Source organism: Oncorhynchus keta, chromosome 7, assembly GCF_023373465.1.
Source record: "Oncorhynchus keta strain PuntledgeMale-10-30-2019 chromosome 7, Oket_V2, whole genome shotgun sequence".
NCBI lineage: Eukaryota > Metazoa > Chordata > Actinopteri > Salmoniformes > Salmonidae > Oncorhynchus > Oncorhynchus keta.
The window spans coordinates 32954516-32980604 of record NC_068427.1 but is presented as its reverse complement, the minus strand read 5'-3'; the positions used below and the strand labels follow the sequence as shown (position 1 = coordinate 32980604).

At 40.9% G+C, this 26089-nt stretch overlaps 1 protein-coding gene across 1 annotated transcript in view; it reads right to left on the bottom strand.

The window, feature by feature from the left end:
- Positions 1–24602, bottom strand: part of ttn.1 (titin, tandem duplicate 1) — a 178750-nt gene extending 154148 nt beyond the window's left edge. Inside the window, exons 1-34 of the mRNA XM_052522660.1 lie at positions 24395–24602; positions 21520–21623; positions 21067–21270; positions 20688–20975; positions 20182–20279; positions 19399–19625; positions 18870–19152; positions 14644–14709; positions 14267–14525; positions 14104–14173; positions 13773–13979; positions 13545–13687; positions 13252–13442; positions 8861–9088; positions 8522–8763; positions 8197–8417; positions 7942–8106; positions 7616–7784; positions 5661–7360; positions 5089–5370; positions 4621–4887; positions 4224–4496; positions 3866–4129; positions 3501–3761; positions 3073–3333; positions 2687–2950; positions 2341–2601; positions 1993–2253; positions 1651–1911; positions 1421–1562; positions 1143–1311; positions 812–1043; positions 301–585; positions 87–212 (exon numbers count right to left, since the gene is read on the bottom strand). Of these exons, the coding sequence (XP_052378620.1) occupies positions 87–212; positions 301–585; positions 812–1043; positions 1143–1311; positions 1421–1562; positions 1651–1911; positions 1993–2253; positions 2341–2601; positions 2687–2950; positions 3073–3333; positions 3501–3761; positions 3866–4129; positions 4224–4496; positions 4621–4887; positions 5089–5370; positions 5661–7360; positions 7616–7784; positions 7942–8106; positions 8197–8417; positions 8522–8763; positions 8861–9088; positions 13252–13442; positions 13545–13687; positions 13773–13979; positions 14104–14173; positions 14267–14525; positions 14644–14709; positions 18870–19152; positions 19399–19625; positions 20182–20279; positions 20688–20975; positions 21067–21270; positions 21520–21610 (8461 nt within the window). The 5' untranslated portion in view covers positions 21611–21623; positions 24395–24602. The remainder of the gene's footprint in view (positions 1–86; positions 213–300; positions 586–811; positions 1044–1142; positions 1312–1420; positions 1563–1650; positions 1912–1992; positions 2254–2340; positions 2602–2686; positions 2951–3072; positions 3334–3500; positions 3762–3865; positions 4130–4223; positions 4497–4620; positions 4888–5088; positions 5371–5660; positions 7361–7615; positions 7785–7941; positions 8107–8196; positions 8418–8521; positions 8764–8860; positions 9089–13251; positions 13443–13544; positions 13688–13772; positions 13980–14103; positions 14174–14266; positions 14526–14643; positions 14710–18869; positions 19153–19398; positions 19626–20181; positions 20280–20687; positions 20976–21066; positions 21271–21519; positions 21624–24394) is intronic.
- Between the last annotated feature and the right edge of the window lie 1487 nt (positions 24603–26089).

Below are 26089 nucleotides of genomic sequence, written 5' to 3'. Positions count from 1 at the left end.
ATAATGCAATACTATTATTATTTTAATTGAACAGTTTAGAGAACAAAGTAAGAGATAGGCCTAGTGGTGGAAGTAGAGATAGATACCTTCACCAGAGATTCTGCACTGGAACCTAGCAGCCTCTCCCTCATTGACTGAGGTGTTGTTCATTGGTGTTATGATCACAGGCTTGGACAGTGGAGATCCAGTGTCAGGAGAAACGACTTCTGAAACTGAAATAAAATAAATCTTCTTTTTTTTTCCCTTTTTTCATTAAGAGGTTATTTCAGTACTTTATATGTGATTGTTTTTCCACTTTACCTTCCACATTGAGTGGTGCTGAGCTGGTGGCAAGCCCAACGTCATTCTTGGCCTCGCAGTTGTACAAGGCTGCGTCCTCTGGGAACACTTCGATGAGAAGCAGAGTGTGCTCATTTCCTTCACGCAGGAACTTGCACTTGAAACCAGGGGAGAGAGCCTGGGAGTTCTTGTACCATAACACCTGGGGCTGGGGGACGCCAGTCACTTCCACAGAAAATCTAGCAGGTTTGCCAGCCTCCACAGACAGGGCCTGCATGCCGCGAATTATCTGAGGTGGCTCAGGGACTAAGTTATGGGAACAAACAAAGACATTTGATGAGAAGAAAGGAAGGAACACCAAGCTTAGGGAAAACTGGGTAGTTTACATTTTTTTTAAGAAGAAAAACCCTGTGATTTAGTTGTTTAAATACATCCTTGTAAAAACATATTTGAAATTTGCATTATTTGAAAATGGCATTATTATTTCAGTGTGACTTTTGTTATTGGGAGTTAAAAGAGAGCAAACACTTACTATTGACATGTAGAGTCACCACGACCCTGTTCTTGCCAGCGATGAATGTGTACTCCCCTGCATCACTTCTATAGGTTTCAGAGATGGTCATGCGATGGACCTTTCTAATGGCAATGTAGTGGAGCCTATCGTCAAGGTTGAACTGCATCTCAGCACCGTTCCTCAGCCAGCGACCTTCAACGTCGTCCTCACTGACTTCAAACTCAAACGACGCTTTTTGTTTCTCAACAACCTGAAAATAAATAATACAAATGTTCATATTAACACTGATAATTTTTAAACTATTCAGTTTTAAACTGTCCTCCTTCAATGTAATGTTGTCCGTATTCACCGTGAATTCTTTCTCCTCGGGTTCTGTGATGTGGATGTCACGCCCCTCCACGGTGAGATGAGCCTTTGACATGCTTGCACCAGCGACCACAGAATACTCTGCAGCATCAGACAGGCGGACTGACTGGATCATTAGACGGTGCAAGAATTTCTCAGTGGAGACCTTGTATCTGTCAAGGCATTTTAGAAATAACTCTTAAGATACAGAGGAATCATTCAAATGTAGCATTTCACAGGAATCTCACAGGAATAATATACAAATAAATGAATGAGACGTACCTTTCAGACATTTCCAGCTCCTGTCCATCCTTCATCCACATCACCTGAGCATTAGGCTCAGAGATCTCACATTCAAATGTGGCCCTCTTCTTCTCTGTGATCTTGATATCTTTGATGTGCTTGGTGAATTCAATAACACGTGCTGTGAGAGAGCAAATACATTAATGAACAACAGAAAAATTACTTTCTTGATGAATATTTAGAAAGGGTCTGGATGAAAAAAAACATACCATCAACATATAGGCTGGCTGTAGTTGCAGCAGAGCCAGCAGCAAACTTGTACTCTGCACCATCACCAAAATGAACATTTCGGATGGTGAGAGAGTGAGTTAGGTGTTTGGTGCGGCTCTGGCATCTGTCAGTGGAGCGAATCTCAACACCATTCTTCAGCCACTTGTAGGTGATGCCCTCATAGTTGACATTCACTTCAAATGTGATGGTGTCTTTCTCCTGTGCATTGAGGTCTTCCAGCATGGAGGTGATCAAAATGGCTAAGGAAAAAAACAATGTCATTAGAGAAAAAGACCTATGTGATACAAATTATTTCAAGTACAGGTTAGTTGAAAACTTACGGCTAACTTTCAGAGTTGCAGAGACTCTGTCATTTCCACAGACAAAGGTGTATTCTGCAGAGTCTTCACTGCCAGTGTTCATGATCTTGAGCTGGTGAAGTTTGCCCTGCACCACAATCCTGAACTTGTCACTCATTTCTATCTCCACTCCATTCTTCAGCCAGGTGGATGGGACATTGAAATGTGACACTTCACATTCAAAAGTGGCCACCTGGGTCTCTGGGACTTCAATGTTCTTGATGGGTTTTGTGACACGCAGAGCTGGAGAGAACGAACAATAATGAATATATTGAAGATACATTTGATGTGTGGGTTAAGTCATCTATTTGTTCATGTGTCAACACTTACATTCAACATATAAATGAGTACTGCACTGCACATGTCCGACCATAGCAGTGTACTCTCCTGCCTTGTGGTCATCCACATTCTGGATTATCAGCTTGTGAGCTTTTCTCTCAGACAGCATTTTGATGTTTTCACTTGGTTTAAGCTCAACGTTATTGAACATCCATTTGATAGGGATGTCATCATGAGACAGGCTCAGCTCAAAAGAGGCAGTGGCATCCAATAGTGATGTCACATCTTTAGGCTTCTTCGTTATAGTAATTGCTGAAAAAAAGATTGAGAGTCAAAACTTTCAAAATCTTAAGTAAACAAACAGTTGCAATTTGTGACCATAAAAATATTAACTTACCCTCAACGTTCAGTCTGGCATTAGCAGATAGTTTTCCAAGTTTGAATCCATAAACTGATTCATCGTGTATGGTGCAGTTCTTGATCTTCAAGGTGTGGATCATGCCATCAACGGTGACTTCATATTTCTCACTAGGTTGGATCTCTACACCATTCTTAATCCATTGTGAGCCCTTCACATTCTCATGGGTGAGCTCCAGAATGAATGCTGCTTCTTGTGTCTCAGTGACAGTTTGGTTCTTCAGGGTTTTCTTGACTTTCACAGCTATGAAATCAAACACAAACATGACATAACAGCAGGCATATAGTAATAATATAATAGTCATATATTAATGCTAACACCAGTTGAAAATAAGTTAACATTTCTACTCTGGAGGTAACACCTACCTTCAACTCTCAGGTTGGCTGTTGTCTTGGAGTTTGCAACCTGGTAAGTGTATTCACCGATGTCATTGGGTCTGGTGATGACAATAACAAGACGTCTGACAGCTCCATTTTTCTCACTCCTGACATTTTCACCAAAGTCACAAGGTTGTCCATCCTTCAGCCACTTGCCCTCAGCAGTTGGGTTGGCCACCTCACACTCAAATTCAGCTGTCTGAGAGTCAGCCACAATGATGTCATGCAGCGGTCTGGATATAGCGCCACCTGGGAACACAAATACATTTGGATTTATTTCCTCCAATTGGGTAACTGCCCTAAAAAGTTTTTAGATTTGGTAGGTGAATGGTTGTTGTAATATCCAACTGAACTTTTACACCATAACGTGTATATGTTTACAGTGTAATGCACTTTTTTGACAAGAGTTATCTTACCTGACACGGTAAGCTTTGCACTGGATGTCTGTTCACCAGCAGCGAATGTGTATTGCCCCTCTTCATCCTTCATGGTGTTAATGACAGTCATACTGTGGTTCTTGCCCTTGGTCACTATCTTGTACTTGGAATCATTTTTCAGATGTTGCTTCTTGAAGGTCCAGATACCATCAATGCCAGGGTGGGACACCTCCACATTAAATGTGACGTGCTGTGTCTCTGTACAAACTTGATCCTCCATTTGCTTCACAATTGAAATTTCTGTTAAAAAAAAGTTAAGTATGTTGTAGTTGGATAATATCTGTAACTGACAAAAAGTATTGTATGAAGTTATGTTGCATTTAATCACTTGTGCAAAAGCTTACTTTGGACTATCAGTTTACAGCTCGAGTCAGCTTTGCCAACACATAGCTTGTAGGTTCCTTCATCAGAGGCGAAGGTCCTATTGAACACCAAACGCTGTTTGGATCCCTTTGGAACAATCTGGATTCTCTCACTGGGCATCACAAGCTTGTCATTGTGGAACCACTTAATTGAGCTAATATCTGCAGCAGAGATTTTAGCCTCCATAACAGCCTTGGTGCCCTCAACTGATGTAATATCCTTGAGTGGGGCCAAGATGCTAATCGCTGTAATACACACAGAAAAAGACAACACGATAAGGCCTAGTAAATAAAGAAATACTCCAAATTAGTATGGACAGTATGAAATCAAATCACTTACTTTGAACAGTCAGCTTTGCAGTGGTGGAAATGTCCTGAGCAGGAACTACAAAGGAGTACATTCCACCATCAAGCCTGCCTGTATCCTCTATGAGAAGTTTATGGATGAGCTTGTCAATAACAATGTGGATGCGATCTGAAGCTTCAATGACAACACCATTCTTCATCCAAGTGCCCTCAACATCTTCTTGAGAGAATCGCACCTCAAACTGGCTTATGTCACCCTCACAGATTGTCATATCAGAGAGGGGGTGCAACAGGGTCACAGGGCGCACTAAAGGAGAAGAGATTGAAGTAAGACTTGATTTCATGCAACTACACATGTTAATAGGTCATGAAAAAACTATATAATTTTTGTCTTTCATCTAGATAGAAATCCTCATCCTTAGAACACTCACGTTTCATTTTCAGGGAGGCACTAGTCTTGAATTCACCCGTGGTGAATGTATATTTTCCCTGGTCTTCTTTCTTTACATCTTTCACAGATAAACTGTGGCGTCCTCGGCGGGAGGAGATGGCATGCTTGCTGCTGGGAGTGAGCTCCTTGTTCTCAAAATGCCAAACACCTTCAGCATCCTCTCGAGACACTTCACACTCAAACTCCCCAGAGTAGGTCTCAGGCACCTCAATGTTCTCCAGCCTCTTTACAATTGACAGTGGGGCACCTGTATAATGAGAGCACTGTTAGTATATCTATTCCAGAAAACAAAGAGTACATTTACTGATGAAAAAGGACAAGTTTCCCACAGATTAAACTTAGTTCTTCTCCAATGAACCTGCTTTTTAGTCTAGGACTAGGCTTAATCTGTATCTGAGAACCCAGTCATTAAAGTACTTGTACACCAGTGGTAATAAAAATGACCAACCTTCCACATTGAGTCTGGCAGTGGTCCTGATGTGGTCATCTTCAATAACAGCACAACTGTATTCTGCATCGTCCTTCATGTTGATGGTCAGTACAGAAAGGAAATGAACCTTTCTGTCTGAGTGCATCCTGTATTTGTCTCCAGAGAAAATCTCTGCATTGTTCATCAGCCATTTGACTTTGACAAAAGGCTCATTGGTCTCACACTCAAAGGTCGCCATGGTGTCCTTCTCTTTCACGTTGGTTTCTTCTAGCTCTTGTGTGAAGGTGATGACTGTCTTTGCTAAAAGGATGAAGATGGTATAATGTATCAGGGATGCCGTGATTCATACAGAATATCAATTACACAGATTTAAATAAGGTTTGATATCTAGGTTTCAGATTGCAATAATTTAATAATTTCCACTGAATGATGATCAATGGCAGCTTATTTTATTTTTTTGCTTATAGCACCTGGTACTAACGAGGACCGGCCCTGAAACATTACTACTGTGCATCTTGTGTCACAACCTCAGACAATAGGCTACTAATGCTATGAACAATGTAGAAAAATTACTGAAATTATTACTTTACCTTGCACCAATAAGAATGCATGGCTTGAAGTCTCTCCAGCAATGTTTATGGCTTTGACCATGATGCTAGCAGAGTCTTCTGCTGTGACCTTCTTGATCACTAATTCACATACATTGTCTTCAGGCCAGAATGAGTAAATGCGATCTGTTTTCTCCAGCAGAATTCCATTCTTGAACCACTGGCACTCAGGGTCTGGTCTACCGGTAACTCTGACTCTGAAGTGAACTTCTTCCATCTGAGACACGGTCTGACTAGCAATGCGTTCAATGATCTTTGGAGCTTCCATGCTGGGAGAGAGCTTTACTCTCTCTGGTTTCATTGAGGGAACATGAACCTTGCGTTCCTCCTCTTTTTTCTTCTCAGCCTCAGACAACATTTTCTGATGGTGAAGCAGTTCTTCCTTCCTCTTCCTAAGCATGTCCTCATAGGACTCATCCTTCTTACGAGACTTGAGCTCCACAGCAGTGATGGCTTCATAATATCCTTCCTCTGTCCTGCGCTTAAATTTGCCCTTCAACTCGTCTGTCTCCTCTGTGGCTTTTGAATGGATGACTCTTTCGGTCTTCTTTAGTTGCACTACCTCTTTGGTGTCTTTGATGGCAGTTGGTTTTTCAACCTTAACCACATCAAAGGAAACTCTGCCATGTTCAGCCATGGTGCTAGGCTCTGGGGCCTTATGCTCTGGTGCACGACGAAGAATAGATCTGAAGTCCTCTTTCTGTGTGATCTCCAGCTTCACCAGATGCTCAGCTGTGCCCTCAGGGTTCTCTGCTAACACTTTGACATCTCCTGCATCGTATGACTTGATATCGATAATCTCAAGATAGTAAATGCCATCATAGCGAAGTCTCATTCTCTTGCTCTTGCGAATGAGCTGCCCATTGAGGTACCAGTTGACCTTAGGTGTAGGATAACCAGTTACTCTGCAACGGAACCTTGCAATTTCACCTTCCTGCACATTTGCATTCTCAGGAAGAAGCACAATTTCAGGCTTTGTCTTCTCAGCCCCTTCATCTGCAGTGACTCCAGAAGGACCTCCTTCGTGAGCCATGCGCTCCATCTCCTCAATTCTGTGTAGTCCCCTCCTGCCCTCAGGTAACTGAGTTTCCTCCACCATGCTCTTCTCCTCCTTTACAATCAGTGTAGCCGAGGTCTGATCGGCACCAAACGTGTTAGTGGCTCTGCAGGTGATGACACCACTGTCTCTGGCATAGGCAACTTCAAAGTCAAGACTACAGTAGCCAAATTCATTAACCATGCGCAATCTGTTAGCAGCTGCAAGGGGTTTGCCATCAAGTAACCACTCAACAACCATAGTGGGATCACCAATAGGGGTCAGTCTGCATTCAAAGTGGACAGCACCAGAATGCTTCAGCCTGACGGACGTCAGCTTCTTCTTGAACTGTGGTTTCTGCTGCTTGTCCTTGTCATATAGGTCAGCCTCCTCCCATTGCTCTTGGCCATAACGTAGATGCAGGGATTCCAACTCTGGAGCTGCAATTTCCTTGGCCTTGTATGTTCCCTTGGGAATAATGAGTCTCCTCTCTGGTGCAGGTTCAGCAGTTTCCACCTCAATGTTGACCCTGCAGCGAGTGGTATCTCTTCCAGCTTTGTTAATGGCTGTGGCTGTGTACCAGGCACTATCAGTGCCTACTGTTTGGGGGATCTGGAATTTGGCCTCTCCTTTGGTGCCTTCAATCCTGAAATATATACATTTTGTATTACATTTTAGTCATTTAGCAGACACTCTTATCCAGAGCAAATAGGGTTAAGTGCAAATCAACCGCTTTTTCACCTAGTCGGCTCAGGGATTCGAAGCAGTGACCTTTTGGTTTCTGGCCCAATGCTCTTAACTGCTAGGCTACTGTAATGTATCTGAATAGACTCGGAATATTCAACATGTGAGGACAACATACTAACTGTATTTTAACTCATGATATGGACAAGACACTCACTTGATATTTGGGTGCTTCATTGGGGAGACGATGTCACTGTTTTTCAGCCAAACAATATCAGGCAGGGGGTTTCCGATGGCTTTGACAGCCAACTCAACCAGAGTGCCTTGCTTAACACTGATGTTCTTCAGCTTCTCAATAAACTGGGGTCTGATCAAGTTTTCTTTGGCTGTAAATGTAACAAAGATCAAGCACATATAAATGAATGGAATAAAAATAAATAACAAATAAACAATAGATTCATGTCCTGAAATATAAACTGGAGCACAAATCAAAATGTTTCCCTTTTTCCTGAGTCAGTCACATATTTCAAATGGAGCCTTTACCGTCAACTGTAAGTGTCATGGAGACAGAGGTCCTTCCAGCTCTGTTCTGAGCGACCACGGTCCACTCTCCAGAATCATGGGGCATGGCTGGAACCACAATCAGTGACGTAGTTCCATCTTCCTTCACCACTATCTTGTGGGTGTAATCATTGACAACTTGTTGTCCTGAAAATAACAAAGAAAGGAATAATACTTTTAATATTTTTTTTTATGAAACATATCTTAGACGATGTATCATGTTTTCACATCACTTACCATTGTGGAACCAGAAAGTGTCTGGCATGGGTCTACCAACTACTTTCAGGTCAAATCTGGCAGTCTGCCCTTCAGCACACTTGAATGACTGTGGCTTCAAGACAAACACAGGCTTGTATAGTCTTTCCAGCTGACTCTCATCAGTGTCATCAAGTCTGCGAGCAGGAGAGCGTCCGGGAGAACGACCGGGAGAGCGGCTTGTAGAGCGTGGGGATGTGGACCTGAGAAATTAACACAGAAATGAAAAGTTCTTATGATGGCTTTATGATTAGGCTATTAAGCAGCTACATCACTTACATGTGGGATTCATAGCATAACATCTCACCTCATTCTCTGCATTGCCGGTGACTCAGGCATCTGTGGAGCTTCTGCTCCTGCAGTGGGCACCACGTACAGTTTCCCAGAGCTTACAGAGTTGCCCTTCATGTTGCTGGCTAATGCTGTGTAAACACCTTCATCTTCTGGCAGCACCACAGGAAGACGTAGGCTGGCTCTACCATCCTGAAGACTCTCCATCTGGTAACGGCCGCCATGATGGATACGCTTGCCATCTTTGTACCATACGATCTTTTGAGAGACACGAAATTATGGATAAATGTTTCATCTCAACATTTATATGAAGTAGAATGGACACAAAATATAAAAATACATGTTTTCTGACTACCTTGGGCAATGGAGTTCCTGCCATTTTGCAGTGGAAAGTGACCCCCATTCCTTCCATGATTCTGTAGTTTTTAACTGGAGTGGCAAAGGCTGACTGTACAGCCTCACGGTCTGCACAAGTCACCATCTCTTCCCGATCCTCAGTCACAATTTGTTGGTATGTAATCTGCATGATGCGGACCTCAATCTCATGGATAATCCTCTCCTCAACGACAGTAATCTTGAGTTCCTGTAAACATTTTTTTAAAAGTAAAGCTATTGAGTGAATTATTGGATTTCCATTGTAGTGTAAAAAGACCACAAAAACAAAAATATGTCAAATAACATCTGATGTAGTGTTTAGTGTGAGGTTGATGTAGTGTTTAGTGTGAGGTTGATGTAGTGTTTAGTGTGAGGTTGATGTAGTGTTTAGTGTGAGGTTGATGTAGTGTTTAGTGTGAGGTTGATGTAGTGTTTAGTGTGAGGTTGATGTAGTGTTTAGTGTGAGGTTGATGTAGTGTTTAGTGTGAGGTTGATGTAGTGTTTAGTGTGAGGTTGATGTAGTGTTTAGTGTGAGGTTGGTGTTGGTGTTGTGTTTAGTGTGAAGTTGATGTAGTGTTTAGTGTGAGGTTGATGTGGTGTTTAGTGTGAAGTTGATGTAGTGTTTAGTGTGAGGTTGATGTAGTGTTTAGTGTGAGGTTGGTGTTGTGTTTAGTGTGAAGTTGATGTAGTGTTCAATGTGAGGTTGATGTAGTGTTTAGTGTGAGGTTGATGTAGTGTTTAGTGTTGATGTAGTGTTTAGTGTGAGGTTGATGTTGGTGTTGTGTTTAGTGTGAAGTTGATGTAGTGTTTAGTGTGAGGTGATGTAGTGTTTAGGGTTGATGTAGTGTTTAGTGTGAGGTTGATGTAGTGTTTAGTGTGAGGTTGAGTGTGAGTTGATGTAGTGTTTAGTGTGAGGTTGGTGTTGGTGTTGTGTTTAGTGTGAGGTTGATGTAGTGTTTAGTGTGAGGTTGGTGTTGGTGTTGTGTTTAGTGTGAAGTTGATGTAGTGTTTAGTGTGAGGTTGATGTGGTGTTTAGTGTGAAGTTGATGTAGTGTTTAGTGTGAGGTTGATGTAGTGTTTAGTGTGAGGTTGGTGTTGTGTTTAGTGTGAAGTTGATGTAGTGTTCAATGTGAGGTTGATGTAGTGTTTAGTGTGAGGTTGATGTAGTGTTTAGTGTGAGGTTGATGTAGTGTTTAGTGTGAGGTTGATGTGGTGTTTAGTGTGAAGTTGATGTAGTGTTTAGTGTGAGGTTGATGTAGTGTTTAGTGTGAGGTTGGTGTTGTGTTTAGTGTGAAGTTGATGTAGTGTTCAATGTGAGGTTGATGTAGTGTTTAGTGTGAGGTTGATGTAGTGTTTAGTGTGAGGTTGATGTAGTGTTTAGTGTGAGGTTGATGTAGTGTTTAGTGTGAGGTTGATGTAGTGTTTAGTGTGAGGTTGTTGTAGTGTTTAGTGTCAGGATGATTTAGTGTTTAGTGTGAGGTTGATGTAGTGTTTAGTGTCAGGATGATTTAGTGTTTAGTGTGAGGTTGATGTGGTGTTTAATGTGAGGTTGATGTAGTGTTCAATGTGAGGTTGATGTAGGGTTTATTGTGAGGTTGATGTAGGGTTTTATGTGAAGTTGATGTAGCGTTTAGTGTGAGGTTGATGTAGTGTTTAGTGTGAGGTTGTTGTAGTGTTTAGTGTCAGGATGATTTAGTGTTTAGTGTGAGGTTGATGTAGTGTTTAGTGTCAGGATTATTTAGTGTTTAGTGTGAGGTTGATGTAGTATTTAGTGTGAGGTTGATGTAGTGTTCAATGTGAGGTTGATGTAGGGTTTAGTGTGAAGTTGATGTAGCGTTTAGTGTGAGGTTGATGTAGTGTTTAGTGTGAGGTTGATGTAGTGTTTAGTGTGAGGTTGTTGTAGTGTTTAGTGTCAGGATGATTTAGTGTTTAGTGTGAGGTTGATGTAGTGTTTAGTGTCAGGATGATTTAGTGTTTAGTGTGAGGTTGATGTAGTGTTTAGTGTGAGGATGGTGTAGTGTTTAGTGTGAAGTTGATGTAGTGTTTAGTGTGAGGTTGATGTAGTGTTTAGTGTGAGGATGGTGTAGTGTTTAGTGTGAAGTTGATGTAGCGTTTAGTGTGAGGTTGATGTAGTGTTTAGTGTGAGGATGGTGTAGTGTTTAGTGTGAAGTTGATGTAGTGTTTAGTGTGAGGTTGATGTAGTGTTTAGTGTGAGGTTGGTGTTGTGTTTAGTGTGAGGTTGGTGTTGGTGTTGTGTTTAGTGTGAAGTTGATGTAGTGTTTAGTGTGAGGTTGATGTAGTGTTTAGTGTGAGGTTGATGTAGTGTTTAGTGTGAGGTTGGTGTTGTGTTTAGTGTGAGGTTGGTGTTGGTGTTGTGTTTAGTGTGAAGTTGATGTAGTGTTTAGTGTGAGGTTGATGTGGTGTTTAGTGTGAAGTTGATGTAGTGTTTAGTGTGAGGTTGATGTAGTGTTTAGTGTGAGGTTGATGTAGTGTTTAGTGTGAGGTTGGTGTTGTGTTTAGTGTGAAGTTGATGTAGTGTTTAGTGTGAGGTTGATGTGGTGTTTAGTGTGAAGTTGATGTAGTGTTTAGTGTGAGGTTGATGTAGTGTTTAGTGTGAGGTTGATGTAGTGTTTAGTGTGAGGTTGGTGTTGTGTTTAGTGTGAAGTTGATGTAGTGTTTAGTGTGAGGTTGATGTGGTGTTTAGTGTGAAGTTGATGTAGTGTTTAGTGTGAGGTTGATGTAGTGTTTAGTGTGAGGTTGGTGTAGTGTTTAGTGTGAGGTTGATGTAGTGTTTAGTGTGAGGTTGGTGTTGTGTTTAGTGTGAGGTTGGTGTTGGTGTTGTGTTTAGTGTGAAGTTGATGTTGTGTTTAGTGTGAGGTTGATGTGGTGTTTAGTGTGAAGTTGATGTAGTGTTTAGTGTGAGGTTGATGTAGTGTTTAGTGTGAGGTTGATGTAGTGTTTAGTGTGAGGTTGGTGTTGTGTTTAGTGTGAAGTTGATGTAGTGTTTAGTGTGAGGTTGATGTGGTGTTCAGTGTGAAGTTGATGTAGTGTTTAGTGTGAGGTTGATGTAGTGTTTAGTGTGAGGTTGATGTAGTGTTTAGTGTGAGGTTGGTGTTGTGTTTAGTGTGAAGTTGATGTAGTGTTTAGTGTGAGGTTGATGTGGTGTTTAGTGTGAAGTTGATGTAGTGTTTAGTGTGAAGTTGATGTAGTGTTTAATGTGAGGTTGGTGTTGTGTTTAGTGTGAAGTTGATGTAGTGTTTAGTGTGAGGTTGGTGTTGTGTTTAGTGTGAGGTTGATGTTGTGTTTAGTGTGAGGTTGATGTAGTGTTTAGTGTGAGGTTGATGTAGTGTTTTGTGTGAGGTTGGTGTTGTGTTTAGTGTGAGGTTGATGTAGTGTTTAGTGTGAGGTTGGTGTTGTGTTTAGTGTGAAGTTGATGTAGTGTTTAGTCTGAGGTTGATGTAGTGTTTAGTGTGAGGTTGGTGTTGTGTTTAGTGTGAAGTTGATGTAGTGTTCAATGTGAGGTTGATGTAGTGTTTAGTGTGAGGTTGATGTAGTGTTTAGTGTGAGGTTGATGTGGTGTTTAGTGTGAGGTTGATGTAGTGTTTAGTGTGAGGTTGATGTTGTGTTTAGTGTGAGGTTGATGTTGTGTTTAGTGTGAGGTTGGTGTTGTGTTTAGTGTGAAGTTGATGTAGTGTTTAGTGTGAGGTTGATGTGGTGTTTAGTGTGAGGTTGATGTGGTGTTTAGTGTGAGGTTGATGTAGTGTTTAGTGTGAGGTTGGTGTTGTGTTTAGTGTGAAGTTGATGTAGTGTTTAGTGTGAAGTTGATGTAGTGTTTAGTGTGAGGTTGATGTAGTGTTTAGTGTGAGGTTGGTGTTGTGTTTAGTGTGAAGTTGATGTAGTGTTCAATGTGAGGTTGATGTAGTGTTTAGTGTGAGGTTGATGTTGTGTTTAGTGTGAGGTTGATGTAGTGTTTAGTGTGAAGTTGATGTAGTGTTTAGTGTGAGGTTGATGTGGTGTTTAGTGTGAGGTTGATGTAGTGTTTAGTGTGAGGTTGATGTAGTGTTTAGTGTGAAGTTGATGTAGTGTTTAGTGTGAGGTTGATGTAGGGTTTAGTGTGAGATTGATGTCGTGTTTAGTGTGAGGTTGATGTAGTGTTTAGTGTGAGGTTGATGTAGTGTTTAGTGTGAGGTTGATGTAGTGTTTAGTGTGAAGTTGATGTAGTGTTTAGTGTGAGGTTGATGTAGTGTTCAATGTGAGGTTGATGTAGGGTTTAGTGTGAGATTGATGTCGTGTTTAGTGTGAGGTTGATGTAGTGATTAGTGTGAAGTTGATGTAGTGTTTAGTGTGAGGTGCCTCAGCTGATCACTATACCTGCTCGGAGATGAAGGTGCGTGTCGCTTGGGCCTGCTGAGCCATTCTGTTTTGCATGTACATCCTCTGTTCTGTCTCATAGCCACTAACAGCAACAGTTGGTACTTCTGCCACTCTAGACTCCTGTACCATTGTAGTCACTTCAGTCTTATATGTCACTTCATGTTTCTTCATGTATTCTTCATATTCCTCTGTAATAAGGGATATACCAACTTTAATAGGAAATACCAATTTAGTGTAAGGCTATAACTCAACCCCGCAAACATTTTCTAATACAAATTAAACCGACTGACCTTCCCCAAGCAGACTGGCTGAGGCAGACTCTTCTCCAAGAGGGTTCTTGACAAAGATGGAGTACTCTCCAGCATCATCAGCAAACGTCATGGAGATCTCCAATTTACACACTCCACTCTCCTTATTGTAGTGCACTTTATATCTAATGGATGGAAATATAATGTAATGTAGAAAACACAATAAAAAATACAAAAATGCAATATTGTGATTGACTAGGAATGTGTTACCTGTATCCTGTAGTAAGGGGCACTCCAGTCTTCTTCCAGATAATGTTGGGCTTGTGGCTGCCTCCGATCTGGCACTCAAAGACAACTCTTCCGCCCTCCACCAACTTCTGCACAGTTGGCTTCTTGACAAAGAAGGGAGCTGCTTCCACAGTCTCTGCAACAGCGCTCACCTCCGACATGGTCTCCTCCTTGGCTCCAATGCTAATCCTAAAAGGAAGGTTTAATGATTTAACTATCTAATATCTTGAGCAAAAAACTATCCAGTTGTATGCTTTCAATGCAAACTCGTAAATAACACATTTGTTAATAGTTCATGCTGTTTTCTACTCACTGATGCTCTGCAGAAGTTTCAACATATTCAGACACAGTAGTGTCCTCTCTGCTCTCAATCTCCTCTGACACTGCAATATAAAGTCAGGTTTAATCAAAGTCAGGTTTAATCATTCCAATAAGGTATAGGTAGACATACATAACATTATCTTTATGCTCTTTACCTTTGACAAGCAGGTAGCAGGATGTACTGATAGTTCCAGCCTCGCTAGTAGCAGTGCAAGTGAAGCGACCGCTGTCTTCTGCGAAGGCCTCGCGGATGACCAGACGGGCACATTTACTCTCATAAGTGATCTGGAAGTCAATGGAGCTCTCAATTCTGTAGTCCTCTCTGAACCACATGATGCCAGGGGCAGGGTGACCAGTGATCTGACATTCCAGAGTCACAGATTCACCCTCAGTCACAGTCACGTTGTTCAAGCCCTGAAAACAACACACACACATGTTCAGTAAAATGCTAATCTATAGGTAAAAGTAATGAAAAATATATATATTTATATTTTTTTAAAGAATGAGGAATCAAAAATATTACAATACTTACAGCCACAAGAGTAGGTGGCACAGTTGGCTCCTCCATTGGTGATGGAACAACTGCTGTTTCAACAACCTAGGGAATAGACACATCTCTGTTAATGTCATACTATTTCTAGCACCGTGTGTGTGTGTGTGTGTGTGTGTGTGTGTGTGTGTGTGTGTGTGTGTGTGTGTGTGTGCATTTTTTTTGCAGTGGACAAAAATGTACTTGGACGACAAAAGACAAATGGACTGGTTTAGTTAGAGGTTGTCGTAGGAGGGGAGGTATACAAGGCTGATGTTAAGATTAGTAGCAACTAAGGAGAACTGTTAAGACACTGGAGAGGAGAGGTTCTAACACATGGGGACTAGTATCTGAAAAACACCTGGGTTACAAACCTGTTGTTCCCAGTCCTCATAAATTTGCTCCATGCCCCCTGAAAACGAAGTGCCTATCTGTTTCTGCTGTGACTGAGTGTCGAAATGTGTCTGATATCTGTCTGCGATATCTTTAAACGGAGGCGGGGTCGGCTCTGGCGTCACTCTTGTCGCCACCACAATCTTATGAGATGGAGGCTTCACTGTCTTGATGATCTTTTGAGCAGCATGTGAAGAGGTAGAGGATAACTCTTTCTGCAGTGTGGCAATAGCAGAACCTGCTATCGAAACCTGATCAACCCAAGGAGAATACCATTATCATCACGAATCAGAACAAAGCATTATGAACGTCTTGGGTTTGTTTTGTTTAGCCACAAGATGGGGAATCTAAGTTAGTTTGATTAAAGCCTATATGAATGGAGGGGTTTTAAATAAAGTATAAAACTACAGTATGTTAGAGGATTATTCAAATGAATATGACATTATTAGTATAATTATTGATTAATGGTAATAGGACGGGAGCGATTAAGACCAAAATCAAATATATCAAATCATTATTGTTTAGATTACATTTTGTATTAAGTTCTCATCTGAATGATTGCTACAAAGATAGAAAGTTGCATCTCAGGCAAGCAGGAACCACTTTTACATATGTATAAATATCTACCTCTATATAAGATAGACAATTATTGATTTATTTTCTTGTTTCTGTTATGTTGCACTGCTTGCCTGATTTGACCTATGCTTACCTCATAGCTATGGTCAGGTTTAGGAACCATAACTTTTGAAACTGTGAAATGTGGAATTGGGGATGGTGCAAGGCCAGTATCCACTTGAGTGGTAGTTCTTTGCATCTAAAATAACCAATGGAGTTCAGATTGAGTGATTACAACCCCCAAAATATAACAAATGACTAATTTTTAAAGGTTTTTCTTTCTTCTTCTATTGTCTACTTAAAAGTCACGTCTAACCTGGGAGACATGAATACTCTGTTCAGGAGCAAGTGTTTGAATTGTTGTTTGCATTTGCCCAGCCTCAGTCCTCGTTGAGAATTGTTGCTCAGTGGTAGACAGCATCGACTGCTGTTTTATATCAGAATCTATGGTTTCCTCTTCAGCATGACCCCTCTCTCCGTGCATTGGCTTCCGAACACGTGCTAGGTCAACAGCAGCAACCACTGTAGCCTTTGCCTCCGCTTTTTTCCCACCCTCAACCTTTGAGACAACAAGCAGTGAATGTAACACATACAGCACATAGATCATACACATCATCCATGGCAGTAGTAACAACAAAAAGTTGACATAACATAACAAAACATAACATACAAATGAATGTAACAAAACATCTACAAAGAACATTTTGTGTAATTGAACATATCATGGCATCATACCGTGCATTCACAGCAATATTATGAAGTGGGTTAGTCACATAATTACTATAAACAGAAAGAATGTGACAAAAGAAATGGGGAAAGTGAGAGAGTAAAATGGAAGAAATATTTCTATTTATGTTATTTATTTATATATATATATATATATATATATATATATATATATATATATATATATATATATATATATATATATATATATTATGTATTTAGTATTTTCTTGTTTATACCTGTGTTTTGTTTTGTTAGACATGTTTGATGTAGAGATGTAAGTTGTTGATAATTTTGTGTAATGAATAAAAACAAAGACGGAAATGGGGAGTGATCACTGGTGTGTCATCATCACACCTCAGCTACCTGCTCCTCAGTAGTCACCATCACACCTCAGCTACCTGCTCCTCAGTAGTCACCATCACACCTCAGCTACCTGCTCCTCAGTAGTCATCATCACACCTCAGCTACCTGCTCCTCAGTAGTCATCATCACACCTCAGCTACCTGCTCCTCAGTAGTCACCATCACACCTCAACTACCTGCTCCTCAGTAGTCATCATCACACCTCAGCTACCTGCTCCTCAGTAGTCACCATCACACCTCAGCTACCTGCTCCTCAGTAGTCACCATCACACCTCAGCTACCTGCTCCTCAGTAGTCACCATCACACCTCAGCCACCTGCTCCTCAGTAGTCACCATCACACCTCAGCTACCTGCTCCTCAGTAGTCATCACCACACCTCAGCTACCTGCTCCTCAGTAGTCATCATCACACCTCAGCTACCTGCTCCTCAGTAGTCACCATCACACCTCAACTACCTGCTCCTCAGTAGTCATCATCACACCTCAGCTACCTGCTCCTCAGTAGTCACCATCACACCTCAGCTACCTGCTCCTCAGTAGTCACCATCACACCTCAGCTACCTGCTCCTCAGTAGTCACCATCACACCTCAGCCACCTGCTCCTCAGTAGTCACCATCACACCTCAGCTACCTGCTCCTCAGTAGTCATCACCACACCTCAGCTACCTGCTCCTCAGTAGTCATCATGACACCTCAGCTACCTGCTCCTCAGTACTCATCATCACACCTCAGCTACTTGCTCCTCAGTAGTCACCATCACACCTCAGCTACCTGCTCCTCAGTAGTCACCATCACACCTCAGCTACCTGCTCCTCAGTAGTCATCATCACACCTCAGCTACCTGCTCCTCAGTAGTCATCATCACACCTCAGCCACCTGCTCCTCAGTAGTCACCATCACACCTCAGTCACCTGCTCCTCAGTAGTCACCATCACACTTGAAGCAGTGAAGCTTCCCATATTATCTCCATGTTGGATCTCAGTGCTGACAGTTTCTCCCTCTGCTTCACTAGCCATTTTGACAACTGCTGCCACCACTATTGCCTTGGTTGCTGTTGTTATTTTCACGATGTCTGGTGTAAGCTAAATGTTGCCAAACAGCAATGAAAGGTTGAAACGGTTTGTTTCCTCGTCAGCATTCATATTGCGTGGGGGAAATGTGCATATCTGGGATGGATATGGACAAGGAGAGGTGCAAGGACAGAAGGTAGAAAATTGTAAAGAGTTGCAATTTTTTTATGCAGTATGAGATTGATGGGGAAAGTCAGTAGGGACACTCAAAATATGAAGGGGAAACCTTGACTAGGTGGATATCAGAGGAGGCTGGAGCTTTAGGAGGACAGGCTTATTGTAATAGCTGGAATGGAATGGATGGAACGGTATCAAACACATTAATCATATGGAAACCACATGTTTGACTGTTCCACTCCAGCATTACAACGAGTCTGTACTGCTGTAGCTCCTTCCACCAGCCTCCTCTGGTGGATATGGAGGGGAGAGTGTTTTATTTCTAAACTACCTGCTCCTGTATTGGTGCAATAAACACAGCAGCAGAGCGTGCATGTGTGCAAGATCCATCTACAGACTGGGAGTTGCAGCTACGTGCCTGGTCCACCGCTGCTACCACGGCAACTACAGCAATCACTTTATCATCCGTATCATGATGCTGGTGCTTCCATTTGTTAGTGTGATTAGGAAGCAATCAAATGCATGAACATCATATAAGAAAATTGAACAAGGAAAACGTATCACATGTATGACTATCAGTAATATCTGTGTAGTAATTTGCTCCTATTGAAACCTCCTGTTGTGGATCTCGGTAATAACTTTGAACAAGGAAAACATCACACTGATGACAAAAAGTCAACATATCCGTGTAGTTATTTGCTCATTAAAACATTCTGTTGTGTGTAACCATTCAACTTGCCATATTCACATCTATTGAGGCTCTTTTCTCCCCCCGTGCACATTTTGTTTCTTGCCCTAGCCCTAGCACGACACAAATCATTTGATTCAAATAATCAACTAATCATCAAGCTGGAGGGGCAGGAGGGAGTTTGGAAACCCTGCAGTAGACCACTAGATGGATCCACTCCCACAGAGTGAGCGGCCCAGATGGTGATCTCCTTACCTCTCTCACAGCGACACCAGATACAGCGGCACCAGTCGTTTTCAATCCATAAGAGCCCTCCCAGTGCTGCTCCATGTGAGCATGGGTGGCAGAAGACTGGACATGACTGGCACTAGAGGCAGTGGTCATGCTGTAGCTGGACTCCGCCACAAATCCCTCTCCCTGCTTCCATGGTGGAGGCACATCTGGACTATGGGATACTTGTTTGCGTGTGGTCAGTGGGGATTTGACTGGTCTGATTGGTGACACAGACAGTCTTGAGGCAGAAGTGGGAGAGGCAGACCTGAAAATGGAAAACAGGCACACAGAAGTTATTTCAGAATAGACACAAATGTACGAGTTTGAAGTCTACTACAATAGCAATGTGAGTCGGTTTCCCAGACCTAGACTAAGCCTAGTCCAGGACTACAAAGATCTTTGAACGGAGAATCCCCATTGAGCATGCTTTTTGTAGATCAGTAGTAGACATAATCTGAGTCCAGGAAACCAGCTCTGTGTTTTCCAATAGGATGAAAATCAAATGTCTTACCTGACAGGGGCCGGAGTGGGCGCCTTGACATGTCTCACAGGTGATGGTGACTGATGACGTCCACCTGCAACCCTGGCTGCAAGAGATGGTGGTGTTGGGGACTTGGAGGTTGAGGTTGGCTTTGGAGGCACACGTGGTGGGGTCTTGTGTGCCAATGTCTGGGTCACTACACCACCTTCAACGCGCATTTCCATCATAGAGCTGGACTGGAAATGTGACTCCACTCTCTGAATTGAAAGAGAAGAACATTAGTTGGAGTAAGCAAGGTTTCATATCTTTTATAGCATTTTCTATTGTTAAAGGTATACTTCCCAGTGAGCAACACTGGTTGAAAAGATGTAATTTCAATGGCGAAACTGATTGAAATTATGTCTTTTCAATGGAGAAACTGATTGAAATTACATCTTTTCAATGGAGAAACTGATTGAAATTATGTCTTTTCAATGGCGAAACGGATTGAAATTATGTCTTTTCAATGGTGAAACTGATTGAAATTATGTCTTTTCAATGGCGAAACTGATTGAAATAATGTCTTTTCAATCGGCGAAACTGATTGAAATTATGTATTTTCAATGGCGAAACGGATTGAAATTATGTCTTTTCAATGGTGAAACTGATTGAAATTATGTCTTTTCAATGGCGAAACTGATTGAAATGTCTTTTCAATCGGCGAAACTGATTGAAATTATGTCTTTTCAATGGAGAATGTAGTTTTTCTCACTGAGTTCAATTTTTATTTAAGCTTATATATGACTTTGGACTAAGACGACAGTAGAATCTTACTCTGGTCTCTCTGGTCTGGCGGGACTGAGAAGACGTCATCTGAGAAGATGTTGACATAATAGTCTTTGTCTTCTTAGCAGGGACTGCTACCTCTTCACCTGGACATTGGAAAATAATTATATGTAGAATTAACATAAATACTTGACATTCATGCTGTATCAATAGATTAAATGCTCATCTCTATATATATATATATATATAACTCTCTCTCTCTCTCTCTCTCTATATATATATATATATATATATATATATATATATATATATATATATATATATATATATATATAGATGAGCATTTAATCTATTGATACAGCATGAATTCAAAATACAGAAATAATAAATTACATTAGTTTACATGTTTTCTTAAATGTTTTTTACTAATGTATTTTAGTTCTAACCATAAATACCAATATGAGTAAGCTTTGGCTCATTCTCTGCTCATCTACCCACATGATTCCTGTTTCCCATCATTAATGATTCAAGGAAAAGGAGTAATGCAGTCTCACCTTGAACCAGTAGTTCAGCAGTGGAGGTAGCCCGTCCACTGCTGTTTGAAGCATTTACAGAGTAAGTTCCAGAATCCTCTGGGAAGGCTTCGGCAATCAACAAACTGTAAAGGTCTCCTTCTTGAACAATCTGAAAGTCAGCAGAGCTCTGTATCTCAGCTCCCTCTCTGTAGAACTTTACCACAGGTGTAGGGATTCCTGCAACACGAACATCCAGTCTCACTTGGCTTCCTTGTCTCACGGTCATACTCTGTAGTCTCTGAATAAAATTGGGTGGTGCGGTCTCCACTGTAAGAGAACGTTTGTGTTAGTTAGGGTCACACAATAACTGAACCAGCAATTAAAACAGGTCTCAGGTCAAATAAATACAAGGTGTCACCTGTAACAAGAAGTTCAGCGGTGCTAGTGGCTTGTCCAGCACCATTGGTGGCTCTCACAGAAAATCTTCCACTGTGCACGGCTGTCACAGCAGGGATCATCAGAACAGCTCGGCCATCGCTGAACGAGATCTGTGCGCCGGGCAGAGCGGCAGCGGAAAGAACCTGGCCATCACGGAACCAGCTCACCTCGGGAACTGGATTACCTGGAGGTAAAGTTTGTCATTTGTTTTATTAATGATACTGTTGACAAATGTTAATATGTATTCATCTAGACTATCTGACGTGTGTTAAGATTCATGTTGCTTGCTTGAATCAATTAACAATTGACTCAGATTATCAATTGGTAGCTAAAGTTCTAGAAACAAGGTCGGTGGATAGGTCAACATGTGTGATGTGAATAGAATTGCAGACAACTGGAACTTCGTGACAAGAACAAAAAAAAGATGTCTTACCACTAACTTGCGCCTCGAACGTTGCGGCACTACCCTCTAGTGCCACAACGCTCTGCAGCGGCTGTGTAAATGTTGGCGCCTGTGTTGACATTGTGGACGGCACCCTGGAAGAAAGACACAACATGAAATCACAGAGTTAAACTACTAATTCAAAATAGCCTACATCCAATAGAACGACATGTTTATTTATATCATTTAGGCTATTTAACAGGGACATATTATATATTTATATTATTAGGCCGACACAATAATCAACAATTTAGACAATACTGAGGTGTATTAGTGCCCGATTTAGCTAAACAGCACATTTTAATCTGCAGTCTATACTTTGGCCTCACAACAATACCCATTTGATATCTAGCTGAGTGAAATGGTTTTACTTAATACAGTATATGAAGGGTCCGAAACAATCTGAGAGCAGCACAACAGGATATTTTTAGCAGCAGAGAAATGAGGCTGAGGGACTCCTCAGAAATGCTCCCTCCACCTGGCCCAAAGCAGCTTGTCTGTCTGTCAGTTCCAGAAATCAGAGGCTCCATGGGGTCTGGATGTTAGGGCCAAACCCCGGCCAAACCCCGGCCAAACCCCGGCCAAACCCCGGCCAAACCCCGGCCAAACCCCGGCCAAACCCCGGCCAAACCCCGGCCAAACCCCGGCCAAACCCCGGCCAAACCCCGGCCAAACCCCGGCCAAACCCTGGGACACAGTAGTGTCAGCCCAAAGACAAGACAATAACAACTGGAGGCTGACCATCAGCAGAACTCAATGGCAGTTAACATGTGGCCTACAATGCTTAGGCCTACAGACAATTTACAGTGCCACTCTAAACTTAAAAATCTATGTAATTACACAACAGAAATGGCCATGAGAAATGTATGCCTACTTTTTGCATTGATTATTATATTAACAAACAACCCCCCTAAAAGATTTAGATGCACTATTGTAAAGTGGCTGTTCCACTGGATGTCATAAGGTGAATGCACCAATTTGTAAGTCGCTCTGGATAAGAGCGTTTGCTAAATGACTTAAATGTAATGTAAATGTAATTGGAAGTTAACCTGTATTATAGAGCTCTCACAAACACAAGTCTGCAATCCATGAAGTCTTATATTTCACTACAATGTTTCAAATAGATCATAAAAAGTTTTGCAATGGGCAGGTTCAGAAAAACATTACCATGCATGTAACCATATGAGCAAGATTGGACGTAAATAGCTAGGCTTATTTCATGACATTCACAGGCACCAGTCCTACATTCTAGAAGAATCAGGCCTGGGCTTACATTACAAGTACCAAGTTTCTGCCTACATTATACAATTTATAAGATATCAATATCCAACTTAACCAATTAGACCAAAGTTCAGTTGTCACTTTCATTTTTTCATTATAATATAACAAAATACTAGGTCTATGTTGTTTGACAATAAATTAGGATGTAACCATGTTATTCTACAATGGCACATAGAACATAGGCTACATTTTATAACATTTAAACCAATTTACTTCACCATAGTCACAATTCACAAAACGTTTAGTAAATTCAGTCTGTATGTTTTATAAGTTACTCAAGTTCAAATCTGCCCTGGCTCAACAACTTTCTCCATCAGCTCTTATTCAGAAGCAGTCAGATATCCAATATGGAAATGTAATATTCCTCTTTAGAAACTGTCTCTGAGACACCTGTGTAGGCCTACTTCCATGCAACAGTGAACTGTCAACATCAATATACTAATAAATCATCCCAATTGAATGTCAATGGATAGGCTGTTATCAGCCTGGGATTAAAACATACTGGAGAAAAATGAATGTTTTATGTCAAGCAAATGACAAAGGCCAGGTGCACACAAATGTCCCTGTCCACATTAATCTGACACATTTCTGATCATGACATTGCATCCGTATACTACATCAATAAAATGAATCAAAAACTCCAACAGAATATCTCTTTAAACATCAAATTGAGGGCAATGTATTTCTTCTATCACAGGCAGCCCTTCTGTAAACTCACTTCGATACCATGGCCTTGCTATAACTGAAGTGACACTACCAGACTGTCCCTGTCAGTCAAAATCTCAATCAACTCTGTCACTGGGGAGGAACTTTACCTATATCAAAACATTATCCAAAAACAAATATCTTCCTTATTTTACATTTACACAATAGTCTATAAGAATTGCTTTGAGAGTATCATAATGTCATGGATTTAAACGTAGGATAATCCAAGTGATAATGCAAAACTATTTGACTCCTATGAATTCCTATGGGAGGGCCTGCTCAAATCCCCTGTTTTAGGGGGTTTATGACCACCATAAATACATGTTTTTCCAATACATCAAAAAACTTGGACCATCATGTCAAATGTCATTAGACGTTAGCATTCAATAAAAACCTGTACAAAACTGAATTAACTTCAGATATTTCAAGATTGGAATCTGAGCGACAGATATGGCAGTCTCCAAAAATAATCTGTCCCCCGCTTGCTTGATTGACAGTCACCATGTGGCACATAACTGGAGGTGCAACTGATAGCCCTGCTGCTGATTCCCTTAAAAAGACATTGCTCCGCAGCTGGGACACCACTCTAATGCTATCAGGGGCTATTCTTGGCTTTCTGAATCATAGCACCAATCCAAATGCACCATAAAGTAACCTTGAGGGATCCAAAACAGCAGTTATCAGCAACAGTGTTTTTAATGTAAAGATATTCAATTAACAGTAAGTGACAAAGTATTATAAATATTTACAATCAAATATAACAATGTTCATACTGTGGAACCATTCTTGCTAAAACTATTGTTTAGCAACAAACAATGTAAAGAACGATTAAGGAAATAAGAAATGTTGCATCATTGATTACCAAGTAAAAATGACTTACTTGTATCCACAAGGGTGCCTTGAACAGATGGGACAGTGCCCAGATGGCTATAGCCTCAGCAGCTATCTCTTTATCCAGAAATGTTTCCAGAAAATCCAAGGTGAGAACGGTTGAGCCTCCAAAATAACCACCCAAAAACAAAACCACACAGTTTCTTAGCTGTGTAGTTCTGTTTTTCTCCTTGCAAATCCCTACACCTGAGGCAAGGCTGGGAATGCTCCAACTGCTCAGAAGTACCAATATGGTTGTTTAACTTTATATACTTGGGGACAAAACAGCATCATCACTTCACTGCCACTCCCCATTGGCCACCCTGTCAGAGGCATCATGGGAAAAGGAGCCATTTATGCAAGCTCACACCTGTCACTCACTCCACACTGGTGGGAGATCAGCGTTTCATTGCTCTTTGTTTGGGTACTAATATTTACTCTTTCATAAAAGGTGATAATTAACATGGAGTTAACTTAAATCAACTTAACACTTCAGAAACTAATATTGTAATTAATGTACAAAAAATAAGTAACTCTGACTCATTAAATAGCTGGTGACCAAAAGGAGAGAGTGGCTGTCCCTGTCACTCAAACTAAAGACGAACCCCTTTACAAGAGGAACAAATGCAATATTTACACTATTAGTCACCATGCTAGTTACATCCCATAGATTTAAACAAATTATAATATAAACTGTTGGCAATATGTTGGTGTACTGTACCAACATGTACAGTAGACTTAGTGCAGATTATATGTGTTGATAATTAGTGCCAAGTTAGTTAGTAAGACTTGAGTGTTAGATAACTCTAGGTTTTGTAACCTGCTTTGGTAACAACATTGCTTGAAGATGTTCAACATCCTTCTTCTGGGAAACGTTAAATGCCTTGACCGGTTTAGTATGCCAATCATGTTCATATCTAGCTGTGAAATATTTTTGTCAAAATAATTTATTGAAAATGTAACAACTAAAAGGATTGTAACCAACAAGGAAAGGAAACTGAATGCATTCAACTGAAATGTGTCTTCCACATTTAACCCAACCCCTCTGAATCAAGCATATTACATCATGTATACATCTGGACATCCTATTTCTTTTAGAAACGTTTGTATATTGAGAAATGACTGTAAAATGACTAATATATGGGATCATTCACAATAAACTGTAAATTGAAAGCATCCTATTGGAAAAAAATGGACAATTCCTGAATTAACTTGGTGTTAAACCCAACCAAAACTTTTGTATTGTTTATTTGACTAGCAAATTGATAGAGAACATTCAATAATCTGGGTGCTAATGCAAAATGGAGAAGTGAGGGGTGAATGAGCTTTTGAAGCTTGGAACAATAAGCTTGCCATAATGGTATGGCCAGGTTGAGTATTTGTTCAGAACAGGGTTAACAGCCATACACTTGCTGTAAGATGCCGTGGTATCTTCAGTAACCACAACTTATGTTCAATGCCCCACCTTGGCTACACTATTAAAAGAAGAACAAAATGATTTGGTACTTTTTGCAATTAGGACGTCGCCATTTTGCAGATGTTGGGAAACACCTGAAAAGGTTGTATAGCCTAATGCTTTGTTATGTTTATAATTAGTTTATTTTGGGATATGGTTTACAATATTTGATACTGTATATTGTATACTGTATTCATGATGTCACAAAATTAAATTGCCATTGCTTGTGATCAGTGACCTTTTTCCCCC